Source organism: Cotesia glomerata, linkage group LG1, assembly GCF_020080835.1.
Source record: "Cotesia glomerata isolate CgM1 linkage group LG1, MPM_Cglom_v2.3, whole genome shotgun sequence".
NCBI lineage: Eukaryota > Metazoa > Arthropoda > Insecta > Hymenoptera > Braconidae > Cotesia > Cotesia glomerata.
The window spans coordinates 14685575-14701162 of NC_058158.1; the positions used below are offsets into that span (position 1 = coordinate 14685575).

Below are 15588 nucleotides of genomic sequence, written 5' to 3' on the forward strand. Positions count from 1 at the left end.
TTTTGTCCACGGGAGCTTATTTTGTTTGGTTATTTTGCTTGGCTCCTACCCGCTGTACCTCATCAACTAAGAGATTAAGTGTCATCCAAGGACAGCGAGCGTTCTCCCATCCGCTCGGGGAGACGCGCCCGGTAGCAGTATCTCTTCTGCCCCGAGTGTGTGTGTGTGTGTGTTTGTGTGTGGGGAATCCTTTTTACGGATTCTAGGCATAGCTGTTTGGCCTGGATATGTGGCGACTCGACGCAGCGTCATACTAATTCGACACTAACGCCCCTACCCACTAAACCCTAAACCCCTTTTCCTTCTTTCCTCTAATCCCTCATGGAAACCGCCGTCAGGCATTACTTCGTGAAGGGAGGATCTAGCTACTGCTCTTCCTTCTGGTGGCTAAGGTGTTAACTATCTTCCTTCTATCTTCTGCTATTTGCTCTTTTTCTTTCGGTGGAACGCAAGTCTTTAAGGACTTCTGTTGCAAACGTGTTGGTAGCGTTCCAGGCAGCTTCTGATGACAACATTGCTTCTACTAGTGAATCTGGTTGCATTCTCTGGTTCAGGATCCTCTCCAGTTCTTCACGCTGTGGATCGAAACGAGGACATACAAAGAAGACGTGCTCCGCGTCTTCAGCAGCTCCTGGGCAGGACGGGCACTCCGAAGAGTCATCGTGCTTAAAGCGGTGTAGATACTCTCGAAAACACCCATGTCCCGACAACATCTGCGTAAGATAGTAATTGACCTCACCGTGATTCCGGTTAAGCCAAATGTCGACCCGAGGTATGAGACGGTGCGTCCACCTACCCTTCTCTGCAGCATCCCATTGTAGTTGCCATCGGCCTATGCTCTTTGCCGTTCTTCAATTCTAAGTTCTTCCGGGCTCAGTGCAGTTGACCTTTTCGTTGGTAAAGGGCCCGTCTTTCCTCTGCTAGAACTCTAAGAGGTAGGGTTCCAGCAATGACGCACACTGCTTCTTCTGATAGAGTGCGGAAGGCACTAGCTACTCGTAGGGCACTCTGTCGGTATATTGGTCCAGCTTTTCTCCATGATTCTTGGGTTTCCAGTGCATCAGCCCAAATGGATATTCCGTAAGTGAGCACTGATGTGACTACTGATGACAATAGTAGCCTCCTGCTCTGCATTGGGCCTCCGATGTTAGGCATCAGCCGTGCGAGACTAGCCCTCACTACTGACGCTTTGGCACTGACATGTTCCACCTGCTGTTTGAAGTTGAGTCGTGCATCCAGCATCACTCCCAGATAACGGATAAATGGTTGTGATGTGATTTCTCGGTCACCGACATTAATCTTAATTGTTTCAACTTCTTTTCGGCTGGTAATAAGCACTGCTTCGGTCTTCTGCTTGGCCAGTTGTAGGTTCACTGTATCCATCCACTGGTTGATCTTCTCAAAAGTGATGTCAAACAGATGTTGAATCTCGTCGAGGTGTTTGGCGACGATCACTGCGGCAACATCATCCGCATACGCTACCAGTTTGACACATCTTGGAAGCTTCAGTCTCAGGAGCCCGTCATACATGATATTCCACAGAAGTGGACCAAGAACAGAGCCCTGTGGCACACCACCGGTTATATCATACTCTTTTGGACCATTCTTTGTATCGTATTTCAGCACTCTATCTGTAAAATAGCTAATCACTAGTCTGCGAAGATATGTTGGCACGTTCTTCTCGTCGAGAGCTTGCATGATGCAGTCCCAATTAGCGGAATTGAAAGCATTTTTGATGTCCAAGGCAGCCACCAGGCAGTACTTCTTCGTTCCACCCTTCCATCTAGTTCCTGCGATTGCCTCTTTGGCCGTATTAACAACCAGGTTGATCGCGTCCAGGGTTGATCGTCCTTTCCGGAATCCATACTGGTTGTCTGCCAAGAGTGGGTCGACTACTGCATCTATTCGCTGATGGATGATACGCTCAAATATCTTACCCGCCGTATCTAGCATGCAGAGTGGTCGGTAAGATGACGGTTCTTCTGGCGGTTTCTTTCCTTTAGGTAAAAGTACTAACCGTTGCTGTTTCCACTTACGAGGAAAAGTCCCCTCCTTGAGGCATGCGTTGTAAGCGTCTAGAAATAATGTTGGTGCTGCCTTTATGATGGTTTTCAAGGCTATATTAGGGATTCCGTCCAATCCCGGCGCTTTATTATTTCCTACCCGATTACAGGTCTCCAACAATTCTTCTTCAGTGACAGGTGGAATGTCGTCCAGTTCATCTTGCGTTGACTGATAATTGAGACTGTGTTGCTGTGGAAACAGCGCAGTGACGATTTTCTGAAGGAGTTGGGGACACGTAGGTGACGGCATTTGTTGTTTCTTCAGGTGCGTCATGACCACCTTATACGGCCGACCCCACACGTCTTTGTCGACCTCGTATATGAGCTCTTTCCAGCATCTTCTTTTGCTCTCTTTTATGGCCTTATTAAGTTCACGACGAGCTTTTTTGTACTCTGCGATCAGCACTGCAGAGTAAGGTCGTTGATAGCCACGCTGTGATATTCTTCTCTTTCGATGACACTCTTTACGGAGGTTGCTGATATGATCATTCCACCAGTGTACCGCAGGTCTTGAATTCATAACACGTTTGCGAGGCATACTGGCATCACAAGCTTGTGTTACTCGCATCATCAGAGCCTTAGTATGTTCTTCTGCACATCCAGTCGTTTGACGTTTCCCAGAGTATCGCATGATGGTCACTGGCAGTGTAGATGTCCAGTACCTTCCAGTTAGTGTTACCTTTAGCAAGGCTGGTACTGACAAAAGTGACGTCTACAATCGAGCTTGCGTCACCTTTGGTGTAGGTCGGCGTGTCACCACTGTTGAGCAAGACTACATCTAGTGTAGAAAGAGCTTCTAGCAGCTCTCTTCCTCGTGCATTAGTCTGCTTACTGCCCCAGTCCACTGCCCAGGCGTTAAAGTCCCCGGCTATCGCCACTGGATGATGTTGCTTCGCGTCCTCGGTCAGTCGATCCAAGAAGTCAGTAAACTCAGCAATTGAGAGGCTAGGTGGTGCGTAGCAGCTGTAAAAACGGATGCCATCTACTGATGCTGCTACAAAGCCAGCACTGCCATTGGTAGCTACACTCTGGAAAGGGAGCTTACCACAAGCCCAGATCACAGCTTTCGTGGTGATATCCGTCTCCCAAGGTTGTCCAGCTAAATGTTTATATGGCTCCGATAAAAGCACAACGTCGAGCTTTAATTCCCGTACTGTCTGCATAAGCAGGTCATGCGCAGCTTCGCAGTGATTGATGTTAAGCTGCAGTATCCTCATGTTCGTTTATTTGTCAGCTTCTGGAGTGCTTCTTGGAAGACTGGACATCGGCCAGAACCAGACCGGTGAGCAGTGTCCTGAGAGCCAGGTTTTTCCGCACATAACGCACATTTCACTTTATTTTGGCATTGAGCAGCTTGATGACCTGTTTGCCCACATTTGATGCAAAGCCCAGATCGGTCGACTTCGCTTTTACATTGGGCAGTAGTGTGCCCAAAGTGCCAGCACTTATAGCATCGTAATGGTGTCTTAATTGCTCTGACACGGCAATTTACCCAGCCAATCCTTATTTTGCCTGTCTTTCCAAGTATCTTCTGCACTATTGCTGCTGGCAATCGTACCGAAGCAGTTTGAGTACCTCTGTAGGCCGGACGAATTTTAATGACATCTTCAGATATTTCGTAGTCATTTCCAGCTGCCTCTTGTAAGGCCTTCCGGACATCGTCTTTAGTTGTTTCGTCGTCAATGTCCCGGATTTCAAGCTGTTCCTCTGGGCCTTTTGTGTGTGTGTGTGTGTGTGTGTGTGTGTGTGTTTTTTTTTTTTTTTTTTTTTTTTTATAAAGAGGTACGAAAAAAGATCTTCAAAAGACACCGGTATCGTTAACTCTGCCGCCCATCTTCCGGCAGATATCGATAGTCGGTAGTGTGGAGATTTTTACCCACTAAAAAAAACATTCCTCTTCCCCTCTCCCCTAGATGGTACGGGGAGGACTGGATTGGAACCGCGTTAGCATTACTTCAATCCAGTCGTGCTGCGTCTCACGACGCCTACTCCTGGCTACTGGTCCCTTTCTGCGATTTTGTCTTTCAGGAGGTGCTGTGCATAAACTGCAACAGCTGACCAGTTTTCCTCTTGTTTGATCATATAGGTCACCAGGCTTGAGGGGGAGAGCCTGGTGCCTATGATCTCTTCAGTGTTTCTTCTGTAGTCCTTCCATCGAGCACACTCGAAGAATGTGTGTTCGGAGTCGTCGATTTTATCCGAGCAGTATTTGCACGTTGGTGTGCTGTGCAAACCCATTTTGAAAAGATAGGCATTGAACTGCCCATGTCCCGTCAATAGCTGGGTCAGGAAAAAGTCCGTATCCCCGTGCTTCCGAGAGAGCCAGACGTTGATGTTTGGGATCAGGCGCGCCGTCCATCTGCCCGTCTCTCCCGATGTCCATCGGTCCTGCCACTCTTGCTGCGTTTCCGCCTTTATCCTCGTTCTTGCGTCCTTCATGTTATCATCACTGTCTTTAGCGTCATAGAGTTTTGCTCTTTCGAACGCTAATAGGTCGATGGGCGCGGCTCCTGCAATGACCAATACAGCCGCTTCGGAAACTGTGCGGTAGGCGCAGGCAACCCTGAGAGCGCCTCGCCGCTGTACTGCTGCGATCTTTCGCCGGTAGGTCTTCTGCTTTAATATGTCTGCCCATATCTCCGCTCCATAAAGCAGTACCGAGTGGACTGCTTCTAGAAGAACTCTTCTCTTTTTTGTTCTTGGTCCCATGGTGTTGGTCATAATTCGTGCTAGGCTAGACACAGTCTTGCTGGCTTTCTTGCATGCACTGTCGAGGTGTTCACGGAAAGATAGTTTCTCGTCTATCATTACCCCTAGATACCGCAGGGCCCTTGTTGACGTCAGCGTTGTTCCTCCCATGTCCATAGCGAATGGTTTTGGAAACCATTTTTGACGGGTCAAAACGACCATCTCGGTTTTCTGTTTGGCGAGTTTCAGGTGATGCTTATCGAGCCAAGTCTCGACGGTGTCGATGGTTTCCCGAACTAGCAGTTCGGCCTCTTCCACGCTGTCCGCCACTATAGTGGCTGCAACGTCGTCTGCAAAGCCTGTTAGCTCTACTTGCTCTGGCAACGGGATTTCAAGAAGCTCGTCGTAGTCTGCGTTCCATAGATCAGGCCCCATTATTGAGCCTTGCGGCACGCCAGCCGTTATGGCGTATTCTTGTGGGCCTTCAGTAGTTTCCACTATTAGCTTTCTATCGTCAAGGTAGTTGTCGACTAGTGCCAGATTTTCTGGCTCCGCGTCAAACTTGTGCTCCAGAGCGTCTAAAATGTCTCCCCAATTTGCGCTGTTAAATGCGTTTTTGACATCTAGCGTGAGGAGAAGACATACTTTACGAGCTTTGAGGCTACCAGACCATGCTTGTGTTGCTGTCTTTATGACTTTCTTGATCGCTCCGACTGTCGAATGACCTTTCCGGAAGCCATGCTGGTTGGTGGCAAAACCTCCAGCACGGTCGATGTCGTCGCGAAGTCTCCCTTGTATGAGCTTCTCGAGCAGTTTTCCAGCAATGTCTAGCATACAGAGTGGTCTAAACGACGAAGGTGTTATGGGGGTTCCCTTACCTTTGTCTAAGAGAACCAATCTCTGCCGTTTCCAGACCGCGGAAAAGGTGCCAGTTGCCAAGCATGCGTTGTAGGTGTTCAGGAGTAAGTCTGGGTATTCCAGGGCTATAATCTTGATCACCGATGCCGGGATGCCATCAGGTCCAGGTGCCTTTCCTGTTTTGAGTGACTTGGCCGCGTCTTGTAGTTCCTTAGTTGTGAAGGGCGTTACTTCGTTGTTTTTAGTGTAGTGTTTCTTCTCCCGCGGCGGGTGTTTGGGGAAAAGCTCCGCTACGATGCTATCCATTAAGGCTGGAGACTTCGGCGCCTCTGGTGAAGCCTTTCCAAGTCGTTTGGCGACAATTTGGTAGGCTTTACCCCAGATGTCATTGTCGAGATCGTTGCAGATCTCTTTCCACAACTTTGCTTTACTTGCTTTGATGGCTCGATTTAGCATCTTTTTGGCCTGCTTGTACTCTGTTGAATACAAGTCCTGGCTTGGGGAGCGTTTGGCGGCTCTCGTTGCGCGGCGACGTAGTTGATGGCACATTTTGCGAAGTTCCGCTATGTCTGTTGACCACCAGTACGCCGGCCTGCGAAAACTCCGGTTTTTCAACCGCGGCATAGAGGCGTCACATGCGGCGGAAATCTCCTTCATCGTATTTAGTACTGTCCTTTCTGTCTCGCTGCAAGTATCCGGAGTCGGGTTGTTCTGAAGGGTAGACCAGCTCCGTGCAAGTGAAGCTCGCAGTGCCTCTGGATCAAGCTTCCTGACATTCCACTTTCGCTTAGAAAGGTCGTGTTGTGGTACCGGAGCAGATGCCAATCCAACGTTAAATGTCACGAACTGGTGATCACTGCCACTGTATTTTCCGGATACTGTCCAGTTTTCAATCATGTTGGCAATTTTTGGAGTCGCCAACGAAATGTCGAGGATGGACTCTTGGTACCCCGGTCTTCTGAAAGTCGTGGTGCTCCCAGTATTTAGCACTATGAGGTCGAGTCTAGCCACGACGTCAGCGACCTCGTTGCCTCTGGTGTCGGAGAAATCAGCGCCCCATTCAGCCGATTTAGCATTGAAGTCACCAGCTACGATAACTTCGCCGTCGAACTTAGTGACCGCATCTTCTATATTTGCGAGTTTCTGTCGGAACACACTAATCCCTTCGTTAGGTGAGAGATAGACGCTCATGAAGTAGGTTGTGGGGTTTGAATCCAGACAAAACCTGCTCCACCTCCGCTGTTGTTGACGGTAACGTTCTTTGTGTTCACAATCCAAATTGCTGCCGTGCCCGTTTCGTCTGCGAACCATGTTTTACCTTCGATGTTTAGATATTGCTCGCAGATAAAGCAGACGTCAATTTTATCTTCGAAAACACGCTGGCGCAGCGGGTTTTGCGCCAAGGCGCACCTATTCAGGTTGCCTTGTAGTATGCGTGTCATTTCTGACCTTTCATGGCTTCTGCAAGTGCTTTGCGGAATGCCTTACACGCTCCAGTGCCAGAAATATGGCATAGACTATCCTGGGCATCTTTGTCCGAAGCACAAAGGAAGCATTTTAACTTCTCCGTGCAGTTTACGGCCTTGTGGTTCTCTCCGCCACATTTGTAGCAGCACCTGCTTCTGTCTGGTCCCGCACACTGACGTGTTTGGTGTCCATAACCAAGACATTTAAAACAACGTGTTACTTTTACTACTGGGCGTATACGACAGTTCACCAAACCGATCCGTATACGGGCCTTGTCAAGGGCCTTAATCGCATTGGGCTCGTCTAGTTCGCAGAAGGCTGCCCGATTACCTCGTGGTGTGGGTTTTGTCAAATTTACCCGTTTGACCTCCAGGTTGTCAGTGAATTCACGTTTGAGTGCTTCACGGACTTCGCTCTCGGTAGAGATTTCATCTAAGTCGAGGATCTCGATCGTTGTTGTTGGTGTTAGCGTCTTGACTGTGCCGATGTTTGCAGTGGCTGCCCTTACTGCATCGGTGAATGCCTTGCTGTCTTCGGACTTTCGAGCCATTTCAAGGAGAACGCCTCCGTGTTTCGTCTTTTTAATAGACCTTATGTCTACGCCCGTCTCGACAGGGCTTACCTTGGCCTTGATTTCCTTCAGGAGATCGGCGTATGTTCGCCCTTCAGCTGGTTGGACTAGGACAGCTTTAGTTCTTGTCTTCTTCCTCCTTGGTTTCTTGGAGCCACCGCTGTTTGGCTGGTCTTGGGCTGTAGCAGTTTGAGTCACTGGCTCCTGTTCTTTCTTTTTCTTGTTTTGCCGAGTCACTTTGGTCCAGGTATCATCCCGGGCTGTCTTTTTCTGTGCTGGCTTGTCAATATCTGGGGAAGGGCTGGGCGTGGACAGCGGCCTCTTCTTGTTGCCATCTCCTTGCTGTGGTGTGTGTGTGTGTGTGTGTGTGTGTGTGTGTGTGTGTGTGTGTGTGTGTGTGTGAAACCCTCTCATAACTTTTGAACGGTTCGACTGATTTGATCGCGGTTTGTGTCAATCGAAAGAGTTTGACTAACTTTAGATTTTGAATACATGTTGAACCAATTCGGACCGATAGATTTTGAGAAATTTAAAAAAAAAAAAAAAAAAAAAAAAATTTTTTCAAATGTGGTTTTTTTTAATAACTTTCAAACGGCTTGATCGATAAATTTCAAAAACTAATCAGCTTTTAGCATAAAAAAAACTACGTCGATCGCCACCAAGCCGGTCAAAATCGGTTGATTCGTTTGTGAGTTATCGTTGACGAAAGAAATCGAAAAAAAGTGTTATTTTTGGATTACATCGAAACTTCTGGTCTTATCGATTAGTGTTCAAAAATGTAAGGATTTAAAAAACTGCCTCGAATGCCACAAACCGCGTGAAAATCGGTTCATTCATTCAAAAGTTATTGCGGTTTGAAAATTCATAAAATTAGAAAAACGGTAAACCCTAAAGGCCATCCGTGCAACTTCCCGCTAATTTCATATCTAAGTGCTTAAAATTGCACTAATGATGTTTTTGAACTCTTTGAGCTCAAAAATACAATTTATGTGTTATTTTGAGCTCTCTGAGCTTAAAGGGACAGCTTTATCTATCCTTTTGAGCTCTTCGAGCTCAAAAGCCAGATCGAAGATTCGAAACACAATTTTTCAAATTTTCAAACTGCAGTAACTTTTGAATAAATGAATTTATTTTTACGCGGTTGGCAGCATTCGACGCAATTTTTTAAGCCCCATGAAGAATCTATAAGTTTAGTTTGATCGAACCAAGAATTTCGGAGTAATTCTGAAAAAACACTTTTTTCGGTTTTCTTTCGTCAACGATAACTCACGAACGAAGAATATATGGCGAAGCTTCCGCCTACCTCCGAAGAGGCCGTTTTCTGGGCTCAAAAAAGCTATACACGCACGTATATCTATCCTACCCTCACATAGGAAATACACAGCCAAGTTTGCCGGCAAGGAAAAACCCTGCCCTCAAGCATTTACGCTATCATAGGACAGATGTGAATTGAGTTGAATTTAATGTCAATCTGTCCTCGTAATCAGTTAACTGTATCAACCCATTCAACGACTGCGTTAGCCTGATCGGTAATATAATGACAACCCGACCAGTTACCAGCAGGGCCCATGCGGGGAGGTGCAGCCGTAAGACCTGTTTGAGCCATAACACTTATCCCCCCTTACAAGAGTCTCGTTCGTTCGTCTGTCTAGTCTAGTCCCCGAATCTTTGAGCTTACCTGCGTTGCCAAATAATTTTGACAACGTCACGAGGCCTTGCTCAGATATCTCACGAACGAATCAACCGATTTTGACCGGATTAGCGGTGATCGACGTGGTTTTTCAAGCTTAAGGGCGGATTTTCAATTTTCTTAGCGGGAAGTTAAAAATAGTGTTTTATTAAACTTCTATCAGACTTTTGAGTTCGGAGAGCTCAAAACTACATGAAAGTTATTTATTTGAGCTCTTCGAGTGTGTGTGTGTGTGTGTGTGTGTGTGTGTGTGTGTGTGTGTGTGTGTGTGTGTGTGTGTAAACTTCTTATAACTTCTTAATGGCTTAATCAATTTGATCGCAATTGGTGTCATTCGAAAGGTCTTCGCTAAACTTAGATGTCCTGTAAGTTGGAACCGATTTGGACTAGTAGATTTCGAGAAATTTTAAAAAAAGTAAAAAAAAAAGTTGTTTTTTTTTTCATTTTTTTTTAATATCTCCGAATTGGCTGAACCAATCGACCTTAAAAACTAATCAGCTCTTAACCTTGAAAACCCGCATCGATCGCCACCTAGAACGTCAGATCCGGTTGATGCGTTCGTGAGATATCGTTGTCGAAAAAAATCGAAAACAGTGCTTTTTTGTAATAACTCGAAGAGCTCAAAAACGTCATAAGTGCAATTTTAAGCGCCTAGGTATGGAATTAGCGGGAAGTTGCAGGGATGGCTTTCAGGGTCAACCGTTTTTCTAATTTTTTTTTTTTATAGTAATCTCTAAGGTCTCTTGAACCTCCCCATTAATATCTGGAATAGTATTAAGATAAATTAACTCAGTTGTGAAAAAAAAATTTTTTTATTCAATTGAGAATTATAAATTTTAACAATTTTTAATTTAAAAAAAAAAAAAAAAAATTTTGATTAATTAATTTTCGAAAAAGTTATAGCTCATTAAAATTTTATTTCCTTTTTTTTTGGTTACGTAAAAAAAAAAAACATAAAAATTGTCCTGAGAAATCTTTTTAGGGAGATAAAAGGTGAAAAAAAAATTTTCAGCAAAATCCAAGGTGCTTGAATTCCAATGTGGTTGATTTGATGTGGAATGTTTCATATATATTTAATTAAATAGATACTGTGCTTATAAAATTTAATGACGGACAAGAATTTACAATCAGTCATTTGCCAATCTTAGGGATTTTATGCATTGATTAAAACTCTGTACACTGTAAAAAATTTCGGTGTAAAGTTGGACCCAGGGACTTTTACACCGCCGTGTAAGTGTGAAATGTCAGTGTAAAATTTCTTCCGTGTAAAATTTCCACTCGTGTAAATTTAACACGGTGTAATTTACTGTTTTACACTTTTCCGTGTTACTATTTATAACTTTGAAAATTTAATAACTATTACTAGCAACCTTGCAGTCTGTATGTGATTGCCGTGACTTGTAAACTATAAATAAATAAAATTTTGCTTTCTTGAATAATGACTTTTGTAAAATTATATTGTACTTTTTTAACTATAGACGTTTTTAAAGATATAAGCTCATCTCGATGTTACACTCATCAAGACCTTTCATTTGAGTACCCACATCAATTTTTCATATATTTATATATATTATATATATGTATATATGAAAAATATATCAAAATGCATGTGGGTACTCAAATGACCGGTCTTGACGAGTGTAACATCGGGATGAGCTTATATCTTTAAAAATATCAATAGTTCACAAGATACAAGGTCATTTCTTAATTATTGATATTTTTAAAGATATAATCTCATCCCGATGTTATACTCATCAAGACTTTTCATTTGAGTACTCACATGCATTTTGATATATTTTTCATATATACATATATGTAATATATATATAAATATATGAAAAAATGATGTGGGTACTTAAATGAAGATTCTTGATGAGTGTAACTTCGGGATGAGCTTATATTTTTAAAAATATATTTAATATTATGAACATTCGATTTTTATCAATTGACTCTTACATAGGATCCACCGTATACTTAGATAAATTTTTAACAACTTGAATATTAACATTCTTGTTGCAGACTTTCCAATGATATTAAGATTTACGTTAGAATGACTTTACTCCGTGAAATGGCATAATATAAAAAAAAACATACTTTTAAATATTCATTTTTATACATATTTATATTTATAATCTAATATCGTACAAGTCTGAAACTAAACAATCAAATTAATTAATGAGAAATTTTTAGGAAATACATTTACACGCTTGATTGTGTAAAATTTAGGATTCACGCCGTTCAAATTTAACACTACACTTAGTGCGATTTTCACACCGTCCGTGTTAAAAATTTTTACACTGAATCATTTTACACCACACCGAGTCCAAAAAATTTTTTACAGTGTATAGTGATGTTACGAAGCACACTCATCAATTACTAAAAAAATAACTATAAGCTTGAGATGTAAAAATATTACTATCTAATGTAATATATTGTTTATTTCTAGGTAATCAACGTAAATATAGTAGTGGGAAAAGATCGAGAACAGCATATTCAAGTGCCCAATTATTTGAACTTGAAAAGGAATTTCTTTGTGGACGTTATTTATGTCGACCACGACGAATTGAGATGGCAGCTTCGTTATCATTAACTGAAAGACAAATCAAAATTTGGTTTCAAAATCGTCGAATGAAGTTCAAGAAAGAGCAAAATTCAGTTAAATCTGTAGATAATTTACCAAAGTTAGTTAAATCTGAAATAAAGCCTGATCTTAAAGAAGATTTAACTAGTCATTCATCTCCAACTCCTCTACAAAATACTTTATCTTTTCAAAATGATCAAAAACGCGACTATAGTTCTAGTTCAGAAGGTTATCTATACTCTTCTCCTCCTGTTTATGTACCATCATCAGTACATCAGAATTATGAGCGAATTGCAAGCTTCACTGACTTTGCTAATCATAATGACCGACGGCAAATATTTCCCAGCATAACAGAAAAGCAAAATGCAATAGACAAGCAAGACTATCGAGTTATTTACCAAGCACAACAATCGCATGAACAAAATGACGATGGGAAACAAGATTCTAAATCAGATTCATATGGCGAACGTAACGAATGCTTCAAGGATTATGGAAGAGCAGAAATTTATCAATACCAAGAGTATGCATGGTATGGATCATCGAACTCATATATGAATAATAATTACTCATCAGCGCACTCAGCAAGTATTAATTACCATCGGAATAATCACGGAAATCTTCTTGAACATATCAATGGTTTCCAAGATTATTCTCCATCGACAGTATCAGATTTTTCATTATGGTCAAATACTTATCATCCAGAATCATCAGAATCTGAACGAAATCATATTACTGTTACCGCTGATGATTCTGTTCATAATAATGATTTAGAAATCACAAATCTTACGAATTTATAGTGATTTTTTTTTCTTTTTAGGTACAATGATTCGTATATGATTATGTCCTATTGTATATGACTATATATATGTATATTTTTTCCCGGGATAGCTTATATCTTACATATTATAATTCGAACTATATGGACTATCGATAATAGCTTTTAATTAAAAAAGCACTATCAGTTGATTTATTAACATTCTTTATTTATCAAAAGTATGAAATTTTTTTTTACTTTACTACACCTTCCTATTATACAAAGTTTTGATTATTTTTTCATTCAAACATTAAGATATTTTGTTGTAGTTATTTTTAGCTAAAATTTTTTAGTATTTAACTATATTTGGTTAAGAAACAAAAAAACCAGCTTAACCGACCATTCAATAGTAAAGTTACCCTTATATTGTCTTAGATGATATTTGAAATGAAACTTAATTAACCATCAAAATTAAGTAAATTATATAAATTAATTTATAACATTCGTAAATAATATCTTAACTATAAAAGTCAAGCAAACAATTCTCATCTTAAATGTATTGTTTTCATAAACTTTTGATTAAATCTTGATAATTATTCCTCATGTTAATAATGCTTTCATGAGTCAGTTCTTAATATAGTAACAGTGTAATAAAATCTGCTAAATTGTTATTGATATATACTTACAACACATTAATTGTGTATTCATTACAAGTACAATGAACAGCGTCAAGCGAAATATATCTATAAAAATATTTAGTTTAATATTAGTGTAAATAACATTAAGATATAAAGTTATTGAAAAATATCGATATTTCCTGATGAAAATTGCAATAATAAATGTAAAAATAAAATGTCGCTGAAGATGTTTACATTCTGTAGATATACCATAAAATGTTATGCGACTTGTTGTTTTATATAATTAGTATGTCAGCTATGAGTGTATATTATGAATAATAATAAACATTTAATTTTTTAACTGCATATAGAATATTTGAAGTAATCACTATAGTGTTTTATAATAATAAGTTAAGATATAAAAACTTTTTTAAACGAATAGATAAATATTTAAGTTAATATAATTTGAGCATTATAATTATATTGGTAAGAAAAAAGTGGGAGGGAAGAACATATTCACGTTACTAAGTTGGGGACTGGCTCATGCAAAGAGAAGAGAATCAAATAAGCTCTGCTTGCTAGTGAAGCATTGCTGAAGGGTGAACGAGGTATTGCAGTAGTATTGAGAAGGGCTACAGGAGAGAGCAAAGAAGGGTGTGGGACAAGCTTCAACCATGATTTCCATTCGCCAGCCATCCATCTTGTTTGAGACTGGAAACTGACAGATAGACGTGGATCCGAGTGGCGGTGATGTGGCAAGTCTTGTGAGAGTAAGCGTAGTATACGTGAGTGTGAACATACATATGTTTTGTGTTATATATATATATATATATATATATATATATATATATATATATCTATATATATATATATATATATACACCACATAGTTCGTTATTCTGTTGTAAATAATTTTTAAATTCTCTTTTTTTCGATACTTCATTCAATTTTTTCAGTAAAATTTAGCCTTTTCTACAGATAAATGATAAAATTTATCATTTTATTCAGAGCTTAAGATTATTATAAATATTCATTTATATTGAAGCACTTATGCCTACTTCATAAAAATATATATTTTTATGAAAACGAACGCTTACCCTGTCCCTATGCGCTTATACAGTTATTTAATAAATATATTGAACTCAATATAATGATTCAGATATTCGAATATTTAAATTTGAATTGGATATTTTCACCGTTCGGATTTGCTCTCGTCCCGTCCCGTCCAGTGGTACAGCATTGATCTTGCATGAATAATGGATGAATATAATATTGAACAGAATTTCCGCGGTTTTAAATAAAACTTATAATAAACCGTTATTTAGATAAGTTTTGTTATGACCTAATTTATTAATAATAATAATAATAATAATAAGAATAATAATAATAATAATAATAATAATAATAATAATAATAATATGAAATTATCCTCAAATCCATAATTTTTCTACGAAAATTCAAAGACGAATCTATTATTAAATTATTAAACGAGTCAAAATCAACAATATTTACTACAATACATCATTAAAAATTTCAATTATAGTATGTTTAAACTTGCATTCATCACTTCATAAAATTGTATTGAAAAGTTGGGTTGTTGAATTGTGCAAACTACATACATCTAATAAATAAAGATAGTGAAATAATTAAAAAATTTCTGACGTTTAGAATTTAAAAAATAATTTAGAACTTCATTACAGTTTAATTAATAGATGGTATTCTCGTTTGTAAGGTATTTGGATTTTCGAACGTAACGTCGTGTTATTTAAAGTATCAGTCGAGACACTACTTAATCAAGTACAAAATGCAAGTGCAAGTAATTGAAATTTGTAGTTTTTTCATAATAATATTTTTTTGTTGATTTCATAAATTATTAAGACTAATTCATTCATAATTTTTGAAACTTTCATTTGATACATGAGTTTGCGGTAAGTAGATAAACTCATAAAGTATTGAACTGCATAGTATTGTATTTATTGACTATGTCAAGGCAAATAGCCGAATGGCAAAATTTTGTATACAATTTTTAAAACAAAAGTTTACAGAGAATACGAAAAAAGTAGCAAATTTAACTCAAGTCTGTATTTTCCCTCAAAAATTTTTGTAGAAATATTCGATGAGTTCTAGGCCAAATTAACTAGGGTAAAATTGGTCATCAAATATTGTGTCAAACTGATTTGTTATTAAAAATTTTCTTTCTGTACCAATGATTTAAATTTCCATTTTTTGACTTAACTCCAATTGGTAAATTTTCACTTTGAAGCTAAAATTTTCACTATAAAAAATTATATAATATCAA

At 39.7% G+C, this 15588-nt stretch overlaps 1 protein-coding gene across 1 annotated transcript in view; it reads left to right on the forward strand.

Annotated features, from left to right (window-relative positions):
• Positions 1-12902, forward strand: part of LOC123272179 — a 31661-nt gene extending 18759 nt beyond the window's left edge. Inside the window, exon 2 of the mRNA XM_044738881.1 lies at positions 11784-12902. Within this exon, the coding sequence (XP_044594816.1) occupies positions 11784-12715 (932 nt within the window). The 3' untranslated portion in view covers positions 12716-12902. The remainder of the gene's footprint in view (positions 1-11783) is intronic.
• Positions 12903-15588: the final 2686 nt, after the last annotated feature.